The sequence below is a fragment of the Scylla paramamosain genome, chromosome 39 (assembly GCF_035594125.1).
Source record: "Scylla paramamosain isolate STU-SP2022 chromosome 39, ASM3559412v1, whole genome shotgun sequence".
In the NCBI taxonomy this organism is placed as follows: domain Eukaryota; kingdom Metazoa; phylum Arthropoda; class Malacostraca; order Decapoda; family Portunidae; genus Scylla; species Scylla paramamosain.
Window position 1 is genome coordinate 5428555 of NC_087189.1, and position 16446 is coordinate 5445000.

Genomic DNA, 16446 nt, shown 5'->3' on the forward strand with positions numbered 1-16446 from the left:
TTAGTGTAGGATTTAATAATGAAATAACTTACAGAATGAATGTAGTAGCAGAGGTCCCTTGCAGTACCATCAACCATGTTTTTATAATATTTTTTCTTCTTTTTAAAGTGACACATACTGAAATTTCCCGGTACAGTGCGGTAGTGTGGTGCGGTGTGGTGGTGTGGTGGAGAGGTTGGGGGAGGAAGGAGCGAGGCGGCAGCGGTGGGGGGAACGGAGCGCTCGTCAGCCCTCATGACTACCCCAGGAAAGTCAACCACGAGTCTAGAGAAAAGATTGTATGAAAATCACTTAACGAGGTGCAGAGAGGAGGGGGACACGGGGGAGGGTAGGGAAGGGACGCGAGCCACTGTTGGGGGGGGAAGGGGGGAGGGGTAGAGAGGGAAGGTTGAGTGATATGTATACGAATAAAGAAGGAGATCCCAGCCAAGTAAGTCTATTGAGTCGTGTGGTCGGGCAGTCTGCAGCACATAAACACAAGCACGGTAGAGGAAGACGTGTGACTGTCGTTCAAGGATGTGCTTTCTTCTTTACTTATTTTTTTTAACAAGCACACCAAGAAGTTGACTACTGGGACACTGAAAGCCTTCTTCTTCTTCTTCTTCTTATCTTCTTCTCCTTGTGGTGCATTCTTCCAAAAAAAAACAAAAAAAAAATCTTAGGACATTTTTTTCTAATTTTTTTTGGGGGCCAAACCATCATCACCACTACGGGCTAACCTAACCTAACAGACACACACACGCACACCAGAAGCAGCAAGACACGTGAAAGAACTTAAAAATATATATTATTATGTATATATTATATCGTTATGAGCTAGGCTACTATACACGCCGGAAGGAGATTTGACTGTTCTGCCTTGGGAGGAGAGGAGAGGAGGAGGAGGAGGAGGAGGAGGAGGAGGAGGAGGAGGAGGAGGAGGAGGAGGAGGAGAAGGAAAAAAGGCTGCAGTCAACGTTGAGGTGTGTGTTTTTTTTCGTTATTCTTTCTTTTCTCTCACCCGCTACACTTCGCTACACTTTATAGACCTCCTACTCTCTCTCTCTCTCTCTCTCTCTCTCTCTCTCTCTCTCTCTCTCTCTGAAGTGAATGGAAATTAGATAATTGTGGGTTAGTCTTATTGCACTTCGCTTGTAGTAGTAGTAGTAGTAGTAGTAGTAGTAGAGGTAGTAGTGGTAGTAGAGGTAGTAGTGGTAGTGGTAGTGGTGGTGGTGGTGGTGGTGGAGATTGAGGCCAGCGACATTATATTGACCGCTGAAGTTAAATTGCCTATAATTGAAGTTATTGAATGAGGGACGAACAAGGGAAGTAAGGGTCACACACACACACATACACACACACACACACACACACACACACACACACACACACACCAGACTTCATTTTATATCCAATTTTTTATGTTTATTTTTTTTTTCAACCACCACCGTTTGTTTAGTCGAAGATAAGAAAGAAAGGAAAAAAGAAAGAAAACGGACTGGTGATGACGATTAGTTGTAAAAAAAAAGGTTAAGGTTATTATTGCTAGTTTAGTCAATCCATATCACTAATTAATTGTGTGAGGAAGGTTTGAAGAAATATATGTATTTATGTAGTTATATTTGGCAACTTCCTTTCCATACCTGAGCCATAGATTCTCTTTCTCTCTCTCTCTCTCTCTCTCTCTCTCTGGGGCTGACTGGGTGACTGGGCTTCGTGTAAATCATTAATAACAACTCTCCACTGATCACAACAGCATCACAACCCCTCGAGGTGCTCACCCTTACCCCTTCCCTTCACGACCCACCAGACCCAAGTCGTCCCTTGAAGACCGAATCATGTTTTTGGACAATTTCCCAAACCTGAGGCCCTTAAAAGGTACCGGAAGCCCAGAAACACCTTGAAGCCCTTAGTAGGAGGTCTATAGTCCCTTACATCCTCTACCTTAGGTCTAAAAAAAGCCATTGCTCTTCCTTTCCCTCAATACTGCAGCCTGCTTTGTCAGTAGGGGGGAGAGGGAGTGGTGTGGCTTTCCCTAGACGAACCCTTTCTGCCTATGGGTTGGTAGGGGTGGGCTGTTTAAGGGCCAGTGGCGGAGTGGAGGGGGCGAGATTCGAACCCTAAGCCCTGAGCCCCCAAGACAAGTGTGAGTGTTTGGTGACACGTGAATTAGGCGCGAGAGACGAGGGTGTCTTGTGGTCCAACAGAAAATGGAAGATTGGGACAGATGCCTCGACGTGGACTGCGGGGAAGGAGGAGGAGGAGGAGGAGGAGGAGGAGGAGGAGGAGGAGGAGGAGGAGGAGGAGGAGGAGGAGGAGGAGAAGGAGGAGAGGAGGGAATTGAGGAAAGGAAATGAGGAGAAGAGAGAAGAGGGAGAGGACACTGATCACAGAATTAAACATGGCAGCCGCTCCCTCTGTCTCTCTTTCTCTCTGTCACTTAGTTTAGTCCCTCTCCCTCTCTCTCTCTCTCTCTCCTCTCTCTCTCTCTCTCTCTCTCTCTCTTAGTGTAGTCAACTGGAAGCTCTGAGTTCTAATACTGATTGTTCTAAAGTAACTCTCTGCCCACAAGAATCGCAAAATATATATACAACATCGTGTTCTCAGAGGGTGGATCTGCGTGGCGCGTGGGGGGGCGGGGAGGGGGGCGAGGAGCGCGGCCCCCCACCAGCCCCCCACCTCTCCTAAGTAAAGCTATGAAATGATGAAACTGAAGATCTTTGGAGCACCTTGATCAGAAATATTATAATTCTTAGTGTGGTAATGGCTAGGTGGAACGAACACACACAACCTAGACAGACAGTGACCAATGACAACACCGTGGGGACGAGAACAGAGAGAAAACGGGATGTTCAGACAGAAAATGGACAGAACATGGAGGGGGGGAAAGTAAATCAGAATGAATCAATGCACGAACCGGACAAAAAATGAGAAAAAAAAAGATATAAAAAAAACAGGAGAGAAAAAAAGAGGGAAAAGAAAAAAATATACAAAAACTAATCTCTCTCTCTCTCTCTCTCTCTCTCTCTCTCTCTCTCTCTCTCTCTCTCTCTCTCTCTCTCTCTCTCTCTCTCTTTCTCTCTCTATCATACATCAAATCAAAACATCGCAGTATGATGCTTAGTTAGTTAGTTATCTTATCTTCCCCTTCACGAGATATGGCGGCTGTGATATGCTCTTTAGAAGACTTGATATGATAACACTTCAGCAGCTGACGATCTATCTCTTGTCTGCAACACATCAAGGGATAAAGGGAGGGAGCGCGGTCACCCCTTTGGCACTGCACAAGAAGATGCTAACAAGCTCTTCTTCGCGTTTCTGTCTTGCGGAATAAGGAAGATCAGGATATGTTACTGGTTTCCTTCTTCTCCCCACGACTACGGCGGACCTGGGCGGGCGGCGTGGGAGGGCGTGGGTGAGACAGGAAGGTTAACGCTTGCTCCACACGCCAAGATCCTTCGCCTCAAGAGGACCGGCGTACCAGGATCCCCGAGCGTCCTCCACCACTGCAACACGAGACACACACATTGGGATACAGGATGTGTGGTGTGTGGGGCAGAGATAACAAGGTGTGTTGTGTGTGGGGCAGAAATAGAAGCTGTAAGTAATCTTATACTGTGTGTACGATACTTAGTGGAAAGGAAGAAAGCATCGTCACTCCAGCAGACCTTATCCATAAGAAAATCAAATATTGGGAAGATTATCGTTTGAAGAGAAACAATATAGAAAAAAAAAGCAAATATCATACAAGTATTGGAAGGAAAGGGAAGAGAAAAAAGAGAAGAGAACAATATGTAAGCAAAAAAAAACTAAGCAAATATTATATAAATTTTGTAAGAAAAGAAAAGCAAAGAAGAGGAGAGAGAAAAAAATATTGTATAAATTTTGGAAGGAAAGAAGAAGGGAGAACAATACAAAAAAGTAAAAAAAAAAAAAAAAATCCTATTAGGGAAGCGCCGCTGCAAAGACATCTTCCTGACAATAACCAGAACCTGAAGGGGAGCGTGGTGGCTGAGTCCTGAAGCAAATACTGTTAAAACGAGCTGAACATAAACTGGTTCTTGAATACTGATGTTGTGAACTGGACGAATTCTGATTACAAAAAAATAATAATAATAAACTGGTTCTGAAATACTGAGGTTGTGAACAAGACAAATTAAATTGCTTCTAAAATACTGAGGTTGTGAACTGGTCAAATTCTGATTAAAAGAACCCTGAAATACTGCGGTTGTGAACAAGACAAACTCTGATTAAAAAATATAGATTAGCTCACAGACAGGGGGGGGGGTGAAAGGCAGTGACTAGGAGCGTGGTAAGTAAACACACATTATATTATAGTTTCTTAAGGAAGATGAAGTTGTAATGTTCTTAAATAGAGTGGTAGATGACTGAAATAGACTGGTAAGGTTGTTAATGCCGAACCAACAGGATGTTATTATCATTATTGTTACACTACTACTACTACTACTACTACGACTACTACTATTACTACTACGACTACTACTGGTACTCTCTCTCTCTCCCTCTGGAAAAAAAAAATAAAAAGTGATATTCAAAAATCAATAAAGAAATTTTGGAGAGTACAAGCATTACCCAAGGGAGGAAGATTAAGGGAGAGGGAGAGGGAGAGGGAGAGGGAGATAAGGCGGAAAATATGAGAGAGAGAGAGAGAGAGAGAGAGAGAGAGAGAGAGAGAGAGAGAGAGAGAGAGAGAGAGAGAGAGAGAGAGAGAGAGAGAGAGAGAGAGAGAGAGAGAGAGAGAGAGGGAGAGAAAACTCAATGATGGAAAGAGAAAAAATGAAAAAAAAAATCTGATATACAAAAGAGAGAACAAAAAGAAGAGTAGATAAATGAAGAAAAAAAAGAAAACGAAGAAGAAAAAAGAAGGAAAAGAAGACGAAAGAAAAAAAAAACACATGGAACAGAGACAGAAAAAAAAATGAAAGAAAAACAGAACAACGGCACAGAAAATAAAGGAAATGAAGTAGATGAAGATAGAAAAGGAAGAGAGAAGGCGAAAATAGAAGATGGTGGAAGGAGAGCCAAAGAGAAAAGGAAAAAGGGTTGATTCAGGAGTAATTAACACCTTGGTGGGGATTACCTGTCCCTAGAGTCCTTGCCCCCTCCCCCCCTCCTCCCCCCCCCCCTCTCTCTCTCTCTCTCTCTCTCTCTCTCTCTCTCTCTCTCTCTCTCTCTCTCTCTCTCTCTCTCCTTCCTTTCCTCCGCTCGTGAAATTACCTACCTGTCTATATCTATCTATAAATCTATCTATCTATCTCTGTTTATTTGTATGTGTGTCTGTCTGTCTATTTATCTATCATTTTTTTAAAGTTATATAATTTACTCTGTTTATCTATTTATCACTCAATTAATCTTTCTATCTATCTAGCTATTTCTCTCTCTATCTATATATCTATTTATCAATCAATCAATCTATCTATCTATCTATCTATTCATCTGTCTATCTACTTATCTATGTATCCATCTGTTTATCTATCTATTTATCCATCTATCTATCTATCTTTGTATCTATGTATCTATGTATCTATCTATCAATCTATTTATCCATCTATCTATCTATACCTATCTATACCTATCTGTCTGTATATGTACCTACCTATCTATCTATGTATCTATCTATCTCTCACTACGTCGACTATTAAAAGAGAGGAGGAGGAGGAACATGACAAAAGGAAGAGGAGGAGGAGGAGGAGGTGGAAGGAGGAGGAGAAAAACATCATATTCATTCCCTGTCTACCCTCGTACGTGTGTGTGTGTGTGTGTGTGTGTGTGTGTGTGTGTGTGTGTGTGTGTGTGTGTGTGTGTGTGTGTGTGTGTGTGTGTGTGTGTGTGTGTCAGCCCCTGTGACGTTCGAGTGACGCATGTGAGGGCTGTGTGTGTGCGTTTGTCTGTGTCATCGCCTCCCACGGGACTGAATCACCTGTTTTCCCTCCCTCCCTCCCTCCCTCTCCCTCTCTCACCTGTCCAAGCCTCCCTCCCTCTCCCTCTCCATGCATTACGTATTCCCTCATCCCTTTCTCTTACGTCTGACTGGTGGTGGAGGAGGAGGAGGAGGAGGAGGAGGAGGAGGAGGAGGAGGAGGAGGAGGAGGAGGAGTTCGAGAAATAGAGTAACAAAAAAGAAAAAAAAAACACCATTAATCCGAAATGACTCAGCGATCACGTGACGAGAGAGAGAGAGAGAGAGAGAGAGAGAGAGAGAGAGAGAGAGAGAGAGAGAGAGAGAGAGAGAGAGAGAGAGAGAGAGAGAGAGAGTTATACCTTTGTGACTCATCGGAATCAATCAATCATAACACGCCTACATAACCTGCATTTACAGAGACACAAAGCTACACACACACTAACACAAGCCACCTGTAAGTCACCTGCAACATGTCATTCACCTGTATATTTACCTACACACACGTCACTTCTTCACCTGTAAGTCATTTCTATATATTTAAGTGGCCTGCATATGTTTATTACCTGTATAAACAAATATAATCAATCTCCATACTTGTGAATTATCTATAAGTCACCTGTGTAATCCCCTAAGCCTCTCTGATTATCTGAACAAAGACATCTGGAATACCTGGAAGTCATCTATATACCTTTAAGTTACCTGTGTACCTTTAAATTACCTGTGAGTCAATTCTGTACCTTTAAAAAACCTGTAAATCACCTTTGTGCCTCTAAATCGCCTGTATAACTTACTTGTGTATCTTTAAATCACCAGTGTACCTTTAAATCACCTGTATAAGTCACCTGTGTACCTGTGAGTCACCTGTGCAATCACGCGCCTCACCTGGATGCTTGGAGGACACTTTACATCTGCCCTTGTTGCACCGGTACAGGCCGCCACATGCACAGTCAGAGTTGATGCGGCAGTACAACCACTGCACCTCCTCGCAGGACCTCTGGAAGTAGTGGTGATGGTTGTAGTGGTGGTAGTGGTGGTTGCTGGTTAGGTTAATTTGTCGTAGTAGTAGTAGTAGTAGTAGTAGTAGGTTGGGTTAGGTTAGGTTGGGTTATAACAGGTAATGGTAATGATAAGAATAGTGACAGTACATACACAGTAGTAATAATAGTAATAGTCACAGTACTTTTACATACATAATTTAATAGCGAGGGACATTCATAATCTTAAGCATAACACACACTTACACACACACACACACACACACACACACACACACACACACACACACACACACACACACACACACACACACGAACAAAATTACCACGCTATCATTTCCACCAGACAAGGACGAGACAACAACAAGCAAGGACACAACCCCAAACGTGCCTCTAGAATGAACTGTAAGACGAAATCTACACCTTGACACTACGTGCTCTTCTAGACAGGGTGGAATCAAAAGCTTTTCGTCTCATCAACTCCTCTCCCCTAATTGACTGTCTTAAGCCTCTCTCTCATCGCCGCAATGTTGCATCTCTTGCTATCTTCTACCGCTATTTTCATGATAACTGCTCTTCTGACCTTGCTAACTGCATGCCTCCCCTCCTCCCGCGGCCTCGCTGCACAAGATTTTCTTCTTTCTCTCACCCCTATTCTGTCCACCTCTCTAACGCAAGAGTTAACCAGTATTCTCAATCATTCATCCCTTTCTCTGGTAAACTCTGGAACTCCCTGCCTGCCTCTGTACTTCCGCCTTCCTGTCACTTGATTCCTTGAAGAGGCAGGTTTCAAGACACTTATCCTTCAATTTTTGACTACCGCTTGGGACCCTATTCGGGGACCAGCATCTCAGTGGGCTTTTTCATTTACTGGATTTTTTGTTGCCCTTGGCCGGTGTCCCTCCTACATAAAAAAAAAAAAAAAAACACTGCACTGCAAACTCCAATGGAAGTTACAAGGACATTCAGCGATGCGTTCATGATTCTAGTGACAGATTAACAAGCATTCATCATTACCACGCCACTCAACAAGCACTCCAACGTATCTCTAAAACTAAAATCCATCACTTAGCAGGCTCTAGTGGAAGATATTAAGGTATTTAAAGATGCGTTCATGATTCCAGCGATAGTATAAACAAGTATCCAGCATTACCAGTGGGGGAAAGGAGAGTGAGACCCACATTAATAATTTCTGTGGCCTTTGAAAACAGTGACGAGATTGCAAAGTGTTCGAGAGTACGTGGTTTATGAGGCAGAAACTTAACCACTATGCCACTGGAGAGAAAGGAGATGGGTAATGGATGGATAATAATGGAGGAGGAGGAGGAGGAGGAGGAGGAGGAGGAATGGGCTTGGGGGGAAGGGTAGTAAGGGCTCGTCAGTCTTACCCCATCACCATAAATTAATTCTCAGCTCTCAGGGTCCGACGACACAATCCAAGCCATTCATTAATCTCTCTCTCTCTCTCTCTCTCTCTCTCTCTCTCTCTCTCTCTCTCTCTCTCTCTCTCTCTCTCTCTTGTTAGGATTCTCTAGATTATTCATTACGTCTCTCTCTCTCTCTCTCTCTCTCTCTCTCTCTCTCTCTCTCTCTCTCTCTCTCTCTCTCTTGATATTCTATCCTTGTCTTTTCTCTCCTTTCATGTTTTTTCTTTCATTTTTCCGTTCCCTACTTTTCTTTCTCTTCTCTCCGCTTTCCTTCTCTCTTTTTATCGAGAGAGAGAGAGAGAGAGAGAGAGAGAGAGAGAGAGAGAGAGAGAGAGAGAGAGAGAGAGAGAGAGAGAGAGAGAGAGAGAGAGAGAGAGAGAGAGAGAGAGACGGGAGGGGAATAAATGTCACTGTAAAAGAGAGTAATAAGAGAAGGAAATAAGGAGCAGAGAAAAAAGAATAAAAATGAAAGGAAGGAGAAACGAGGAAAATGAACTGACAGAAGACCAAGAAGCTGCCATCAAAGAGAAAGGAAGATAGAAAAGAAAGGAAAAAGGAAAGAAAAAAGAAAAGAGAAAAAAGAAAGAAAAAAATAAATATCAAGGAAACCAAAGAAAAAGAAGAAGCAGGAAGAGAGAAAGAAGACCACGATAAACAAATATAAACAAAAGAAGAGAAGAGAAGGGAAGGGAATGATGAGAGGTGATGGGATGGAAAATGAAGGAAAGGAGACACAAGGAAATATGGGAATGAAATGAGAGTGATGGAATGGAAAATGAGAAAAGGGGATAAAGGGAGAATATATGAGGAAGGGAAGGGATGGATAGAGGTATGAAGGAGAGGAGAGGGAGACAAATAAATAAATGGAAGGGAGGAAGAAGGGAAAGAGAGAAAACGCAAGCCAGAGAACCAAAGGGGAGAGAGAGGAAGAGAAGGAAAGAAGAAAAGACAGTCTGGAAAGTAAAGGAAAGGAAAGGAAGAGGAAAAAGGAAGAGATGGAAAAGAGAGAATGGAGAAAAAACAGAAATAGAGAAATAGAAGAAGAGGAAGAGAAAAGAACCAAAGAAAGTAAAAGAGAACGGAAAAACGGAAAAAGAGATGATGGAATGGAGACGAAGAGAAGAACAGGAAAGGAACGAGAGACAGACAGGAAGTGGAAGAGAAAAGAGACGGAAAAGGGAGAAATAATGGAAAGATGGGGAGAGAAAGAAGAAGAGAAAGGAAACAAAGAAACTAAAAAGAAAAAACGAAAGAAGAGATGATGGAATGGAGAAGAAGCGAAGAACAGGAAAACAACGAAGGAGACAGAAAGGAACTGGAAGATAACAGAGACGGAAAAGGGAGAGATAAAGAAATGATGGAGAGAAGGGAGGAAAAGGAAGTGAGAGACAAGAGAAGGGGGACAAAAAAAGGGTAGATATGAGGTGATGGAGTGGGGAGGAAGGGCATGACAGAAGGGAGGGGAGAGGGAAGGGAAGGAGAGAGAGAGAGAGAGGAAGGGAGGGGAGAGGGAAGGGAAGACATCAATATATTCAGAAGTCAGGGTGTTTCACGACGATCAGGGTGCAATTAAAGTAGGATGGAGCATTACTCAACACACAAAGCCGACACTACCCCCTCACTCCCCCCTCACTCCCCCTCACTCTCCCTCACTCTCCCTCACTCTCCCCTCACCTCTCACTCTCAGACATCCCTCATCTTGTCCTTCTCTCCCTTACCAATCTTTCTCTCCCCAGTACCCGTCTCCCCTCACTTCTATCTCCTCTCCCCTCACTTCTCCCATCACTGTCTCAAACATCCCTCATCTTTGTGTCTCTCCCCATTTCCTGTCTGTCTTTCCCCTTACCCTCCTCTTTCTCTCTCTTTCTCCTCTCTCTTTCCTCTTTGTCTTACATTTCCCATCATCCTGTCTTTCTTTTTCTCTTTTCCCCCATGCCCTCTCTCTTCTCTTTCCCTGTCTTTCTCTATCCCCCTTCTGATTCTCTCTTTCATCTCTCCTTTCATCTTTCTTTCTACCTATTCTCTCTCTCTCTCTCTCTCTCTCTCTCTCTCTCTCTCTCTCTCTCTCTCTCTCTCTCTCTCTCTCTCTGTCTGTCTGTCTATTTAGGATTACCACTTAATGAATACATGTCTGTCTGTCTGCCTGTCTGTCTGTCTGTATGTATGTCTGTATGTATGTATGTATGTAGGGTTATATAGCAAGGCACTAGAAACAAAATATAAATACAAAATAAAAAATCTTTCCCTCCATACTTTTCCTCCCTCCCTCCCTCCCTCCCTCCCTCCTTTAATTACCTGGAGGAAAGAGAACATCACGTTTTCTCCTTCACAACACTTTAGGCGAAATTCCTTAACTTATGAGGGAGGGAGGGAGGGAGGGAGGGAGGGAGGGAGGGAGGGAGGGAGGGAGAGGAGGAGGAGGAGGAGGAGGAGGAAGAGGAATAGAACGAGAAGGAGGGGTAAGAGGGAAGAGATGATGATAAATAAATAAAAAAAAAGAATAAAGGAAAAGGAGAAGGGAAGAAGAAAGAAGAGAACAGGAGAACGAGAAGGGAAAAGGAGAAGGAAAACGAAAAGAAGGAAGAAGAGAAGGAAAGGAAAGAGAAATACATATCAAAGAATAAACAAAGGCAGGAGAGAAGAGACTACAAAAGAGAAGAAGAAAGGTAAAAAAAAAAGGAGGAGGAGGAGGAGGAGGAAGAGGAGGAAAGAAACATAAAGAGAACGAGAAAAGAAAAAGAAAAACAGGGGAGACTTAGAGAAAGAGGGAAATGTATGCACGCTATTTTTAGGAGAGAGACAGGAGGAGGGAGGGAGGGAGGGAGAGAGGGAGGGAGGGAGGGAGGGAATATGATGGAAAGACTAGTGGTGAGTGGGAGATTAGTGAAGGAAAAAGAAGGAGATGGAGGAAAAAGACAAGAAAAGGTGTTTTGACAGACGGGGAAAAACAAAAGAAAGATACACTGGAAGGAAAAAAATGAGGGAGGAAGGGATGGAGGGAGAGAGGGAGAGGAGGGGAGGGAGGAGAGAGAGAGGAGAAGGACAGATGGTGCGGGGGCGTATGAGAGAAGAGAGGAAGAGGAGGAGGAGGAGGGAACGATTACGATATGAAGAAGAGGAGGAGGAGGAAGAAGAAGAAGAAGAAGAGGAGGAGGAGGAAGAGGAGGAGGAGGAGGAGGAGGAGGAGGAGGAGGAGGAGGAGGAGGAGGAGGAGGAGAGATGAAGGATTTAAAAAAAAACTCCAAGACGTCCGTTGCTTCGTGTGTGTGTGTGTGTGTGTGTGTGTGTGTGTGTGTGTGTGTGTGTGTGTGTGTGTGTGTGTGTGTGTGTGTGTGTGTGTGTGACTCATAACTTCCCCGTCAGTCATCACATATCGATTCTCTTCCAAGATGCGAGGGGAGAGAGGGAGAGGGGAGAGAGGGAGAGGGAGAGAGGGAGGAGAGGGGGAAGGGAGAGCGGGGTGGAGGAAGAAGGAATGGACACAAGGGAGAGAGAAGAGAAGGAGTGAGGGGGAGGGGGAGGTAAGGAAGGAGGTTAATAAAGCAAGGAAGGGAGGAAAGGGGAGATAAAAAAGGAGAATAAGAGGAAGAGATAGGGAGAGAAGAAAAGGAAAGGAAGGGAAGGAATAAAGGAAAGAAAGAAGAGGAAGAAGAAGAAGAAGAAAAAAAAAAGATAATTAGTATGAAGGATATTTCAAGATTATTTTTCTTTTTGGTAATCTCCACAGGTAATCTCCACAAGTCATTTCCACACAGTAGTCTCCAGCAGAAATTCGACCTCACTCATCTCCCAAGACTACCTCCCACTCATCTCCCAAAACTAATCTCCCACAGTAGTCTCCTTTCCTCATTTACTTCATCTCAATTATAACCTCCCAGCATTACTAGTATCTCCCTGTCCCGAGGTCATCTCCCTCATCTCCCGTCATCTCCAGGTCATCTCTCAGGTAGTCAGGTCGTCTCTCTCATCTCCCAAGGTCATCTCCCAAGGTCATCTCCCAGGTCATCTCCCGGGGTACAAAAGTCTGGATGCTAGTCACGGTTCATCTTCCGCTCAAATATACTGCGATGGTGCTTTGTGGGAGATAACGCTCTCTCTTCCTTCTCTTCCTCCTCCTCCTCTTCTTTCGACCTCCTCCACTTCCCTCCTTTCCTCATCGTTATATCATCTCAATTGTCATCTCCTCTTCTCTCAAACTACTTATTATCCTCCTCCTCCTCCTCCTCCTCTAAATTTTCTTCTCCTTCTCCTTCTCCTTCTCTTCCTCCTCCTCCTCCTCCTCCTCCTCTTCCTTCTTTCCCCTTCATATTTTCTCTCTCTTAACTGTTCATTGTCCTCCACTATTGTTCCTCTTCCTCCTCCTCCTTTCCTCTTCATATTCTCGTTCTCTTCCTCCTCCTCCTCCAGTCTTTCCAAATCCTCCTCCTCCTCCTCCTCCTCCTCCTCTTCCTCCCTTTCCGAATTTCCTCTCCCCTCGTTTTGCTATGCTTGGGTGGGAGTTAGGTATTCTCCTCCTCCTCCTCCTACCTCTTCCTCCTCCTCCTACCTCTTCCTCCTCCTCCTCCTCCTCCTCTTCCTCCTCCTCCTCCTCCTCCTCCTCCTCCTGATCTTCTTTATCTGCTATGGAGAACATTATACAAGAGGAGCAACTCTCTCTCTCTCTCTCTCTCTCTCTCTCTCTCTCTCTCTCTCTCTCTCTCTCTCTCTCGCGTACGGACATTGCCATAAGAACTAAACACAATCGGGAATGAGAGAGAGAGAGAGAGAGAGAGAGAGAGAGAGAGAGAGAGAGAGAGAGAGAGAGAGAGAGAGAGAGAGAGAGAGAGAGAGAGAGAGAGAGAGAGAGGTTCATGAATGTAAAATTTGTGGAGAGGAGCAAGCCACTGTTTCCTCCTCCTCCTCCTCTTCCTGCTGCTTCCCCTCCTCCTCCTCCTCCTCCTCCTCCTCCTCCTCCTCCCGTCAAGAGAAAAGCAATCAGGATTTTCTTCCTTTTCTTTGACATTCCAAGAAACACCTTGTGAATCGCCGCCATTTTTATCACTTTTCCTCTGTTCTCTTTTTTTGTCCTTTTTCTCTTTCTCCCTGGAAGCGGAAAAAGAGAAAAGGGAGGAGGAGGAGGAGGAGTGGGAGAAGGGAAAAGAAGAGGAAGAGGAGAAGCGAGAGAAGGAAAACGATGTGGAAGAGGAGGGAACATAAGGAAAGAAAGAATATAAATGGAGAGAAATAAGAAGGAAGATGGAAGAGGAAAAGAAGAGAAAATATGAAAGAAAAAGAACAGAAGTTGGGAAAAGATGGGAGGAGATAAAGAAGATTAAAAGGAGAGAGAGAGAGAGAGAGAGAGAGAGAGAGAGAGAGAGAGAGAGAGAGAGAGAGAGAGAGAGAGAGAGAGAGAGAGAGAGAGAGAGAGAGACACGAATAGAAAAAAATAAGGAAGAGGCAGAAGAAAAAGCGTGGGAAGTGGGAAGGAGAAGAGGAAGTAAGGGAGGAAGGATAGAAAAGGAGGAAAAGAAGGGAAGAGGAAGGTCACTGTGGGGGCAGGAAGAGAGGAAGAAGAGGAGAAAAGAAAGAGGAGGAGGAGGAGGAGGAGGAGGAGGAGGAGGAGGAGGAGGAGGAGGAGGAGGAGGAGGTCAGTGTAAAATATCCGGAACCACTTCGAAGGAGATGACATGTCTGGGGTTGACAGGAGGAGTAGGAGGAGGAGGAGGGAGAGAAGAAAACAGCGGGAGGGAGAAAGGGAAGGCGAGATAAGAAGTGTTAAAAGCATCTCTTCTTTGTATATTGCCAGTCCTCTCCCCTACACACACACACACACACACACACACACACACACACACACGGGGGAAAGAGAGGGGAGGTGAGGTGCCAGAGAAAATAAAGAGAGAGAGAGAGAGAGAGAGAGAGAGAGAGAGAGAGAGAGAGAGAGAGAGAGAGAGAGAGAGAGAGAGAGAGAGAGAGAGAGAGAGAGAGAGAGGGCTATTTGTGGCAGTCAAATTTCGCTCTTAAGAAAATGTTCATTGAGACGTGAAATTCCGTGTTCGCTTACCTCACCTGGCCACGACTTAAGCTTCACATACCCTGCCCTTCTCCTCCCACTGTCTCCCCTAGGCAAACCCTCAAGGTAATAACACCCCCTGTGCCTTTACCCGGGAGCCTTAACTACTTCTGGCCACGGTTGGAGGCGCGCTAGGGGCAAGACTTAACGCTGTGGGAGGCTAAGAAGAAGAAAGGGAGGCTGTGGGAGGTAGTTTCGCTAAAAAAAGTGTATCGCTTAAGTGGGTTTGGCTTAATCAGGTTCCTCAGGCGAGATAACCAGGATTCCCGGGGGCTGCTTAACACAAGGGAAGAGGAGGAGGAAGAGAAGGAAGAGGAGGAGGAGGAGGAGGAGGAGGAGGAGGAGGAGGAGGAGGAGGAGGAGGAGGAGGAGGAGGAGGATAGCTATGTGGGGTCAACACGAACATCAAAACAACATTAGCAGACCATCCTCCTCCTTCCTCCTCCTCCTCCTCCTCCTCCTCCATCGCAGCTGAGGTAGGAGGAGGAGGAGGAGGAGGAGGAGGAGGAGGAGGAGGAGGAGGAGGAGGAGGAGGAGGAGGAGGGAGATAAGGGGACCCCCGCCAAGACAGTGGAGGAGGGAGGGAAAAGTGAGAGGGAAACAAGGAGAAACTAGGTAAATGAGGAATATGAGAGAGAGAGAGAGAGAGAGAGAGAGAGAGAGAGAGAGAGAGAGAGAGAGAGAGAGAGAGAGAGAGAGAGAGAGAGAGAGAGAGAGAGAGAGAGAGGGATGTAAAGGAAGGGGAGAGAAAGGAATGTGAAAAGAACAATGAAAACGAAAGAGAGAGAGAGAGAGAGAGAGAGAGAGAGAGAGAGAGAGAGAGAGAGAGAGAGAGAGAGAGAGAGAGAGAGAGAGAGTTTTGAATAAGTTAATCTATACAAGTTAAAGAAATGAAAAAAAAAATAAAACGATGGAAAGAAGGAGAGAAGAAGGAACAGAAGGAAGTAAACAAATAAACAAAATTAAGCTGTACTCGGCCCACCTCCTAAAGTCAGCCCAAGCACCGCACAGCAGCCCAAACACCACATACAGGGGATTCGAGTGGACGTTAAAGGAATTAGATCCATTTAAAGAGTGTTGGTTTCTGATGATTTAAATATGTGCCCAACAATTTACAGTGTTTCAGATTAGGGTGTTCAGTCCTCTCTCTCTCTCTCTCTCTCTCTCTCTCTCTCTCTCTCTCTCTCTCTCTCTCTCTCTCTCTCTCTCTCTCTCTCTCTCTCTCTCTCTCCAATAAACGATGAGAAATATTCAGCATAGGAGGCTAAAAATAAACTCTCTCTCTCTCTCTCTCTCTCTTGATCTCACGCTTGCTCACTTTTTATTTTTCTTTTGTTAGTAATCTCCACTCCCACTCTCTCTCTCTCTCTCTCTCTCTCTCTCTCTCTCTCTCTCTCTCTCTCTCTCTCTTGCTTGCTTGTTTGCTCAGTCGATCGTTAACTTTCTTACTTAACAGGTGACATTTTGTTAGGTGAGTGATAAAAGTAGTAGTAGTAGTAGTAGTAGTAGTAGTATCACCTCCACCACTCCCACACCTCTCCCTCAGACACACTCATCTCCCCTTACACCCTCACTTGACAGATAGAGGAGAGAGAGAGAGAGAGAGAGAGAGAGAGAGAGAGAGAGAGAGAGAGAGAGAGAGAGAGAGAGAGAGAGAGAGAGAGAGAGAGAGAGAGAGAGAGAGAGAGGGAAGGAAGAGGAGGAGGAGGAGGAGGAAGAGGAGGAGGAGGACAGATTTGTTTTGGAAGAGAATAGTTTCGTGTGAAGATGAGGAGGAGGAGGAGGAGGAGGAGGAGGAGGAGGAGGAGGAGGAGGAGGAGGAGGAGGAGGAGGAGGAGGAGGAGGAAAGGAAAAACACGACAAGAAAAATGGAAGTAAAAAAATAACTATGCTAATTGGCTGTAAAGAAAAAAACAAAAGAGACATAAAACATAAACACACACACACACACACACACACACACACACACACACACACACACACACACACACACACACACACACAAAGAAATAAAATAAAGAAATATAGAATGAAATAGTGTGAAAACGATCAAAACACGAGAGAGAGAGAG

The 16446-nt window shown here is 44.7% G+C and overlaps 1 protein-coding gene across 2 annotated transcripts in view; it reads right to left on the reverse strand.

Annotated features, from left to right (window-relative positions):
- The window catches only part of LOC135092111 (uncharacterized), a 79814-nt gene continuing 63368 nt past the window's right edge, over positions 1-16446 (reverse strand). For both annotated transcript variants that reach the window (XM_063990331.1, XM_063990332.1), the window contains exons 3-4: positions 6784-6895; positions 1-3485 (exon numbers count right to left, since the gene is read on the reverse strand). In XM_063990331.1, coding sequence (XP_063846401.1) covers positions 3409-3485; positions 6784-6895 — 189 coding nt within the window. In that variant the 3' untranslated portion in view covers positions 1-3408. The remainder of the gene's footprint in view (positions 3486-6783; positions 6896-16446) is intronic.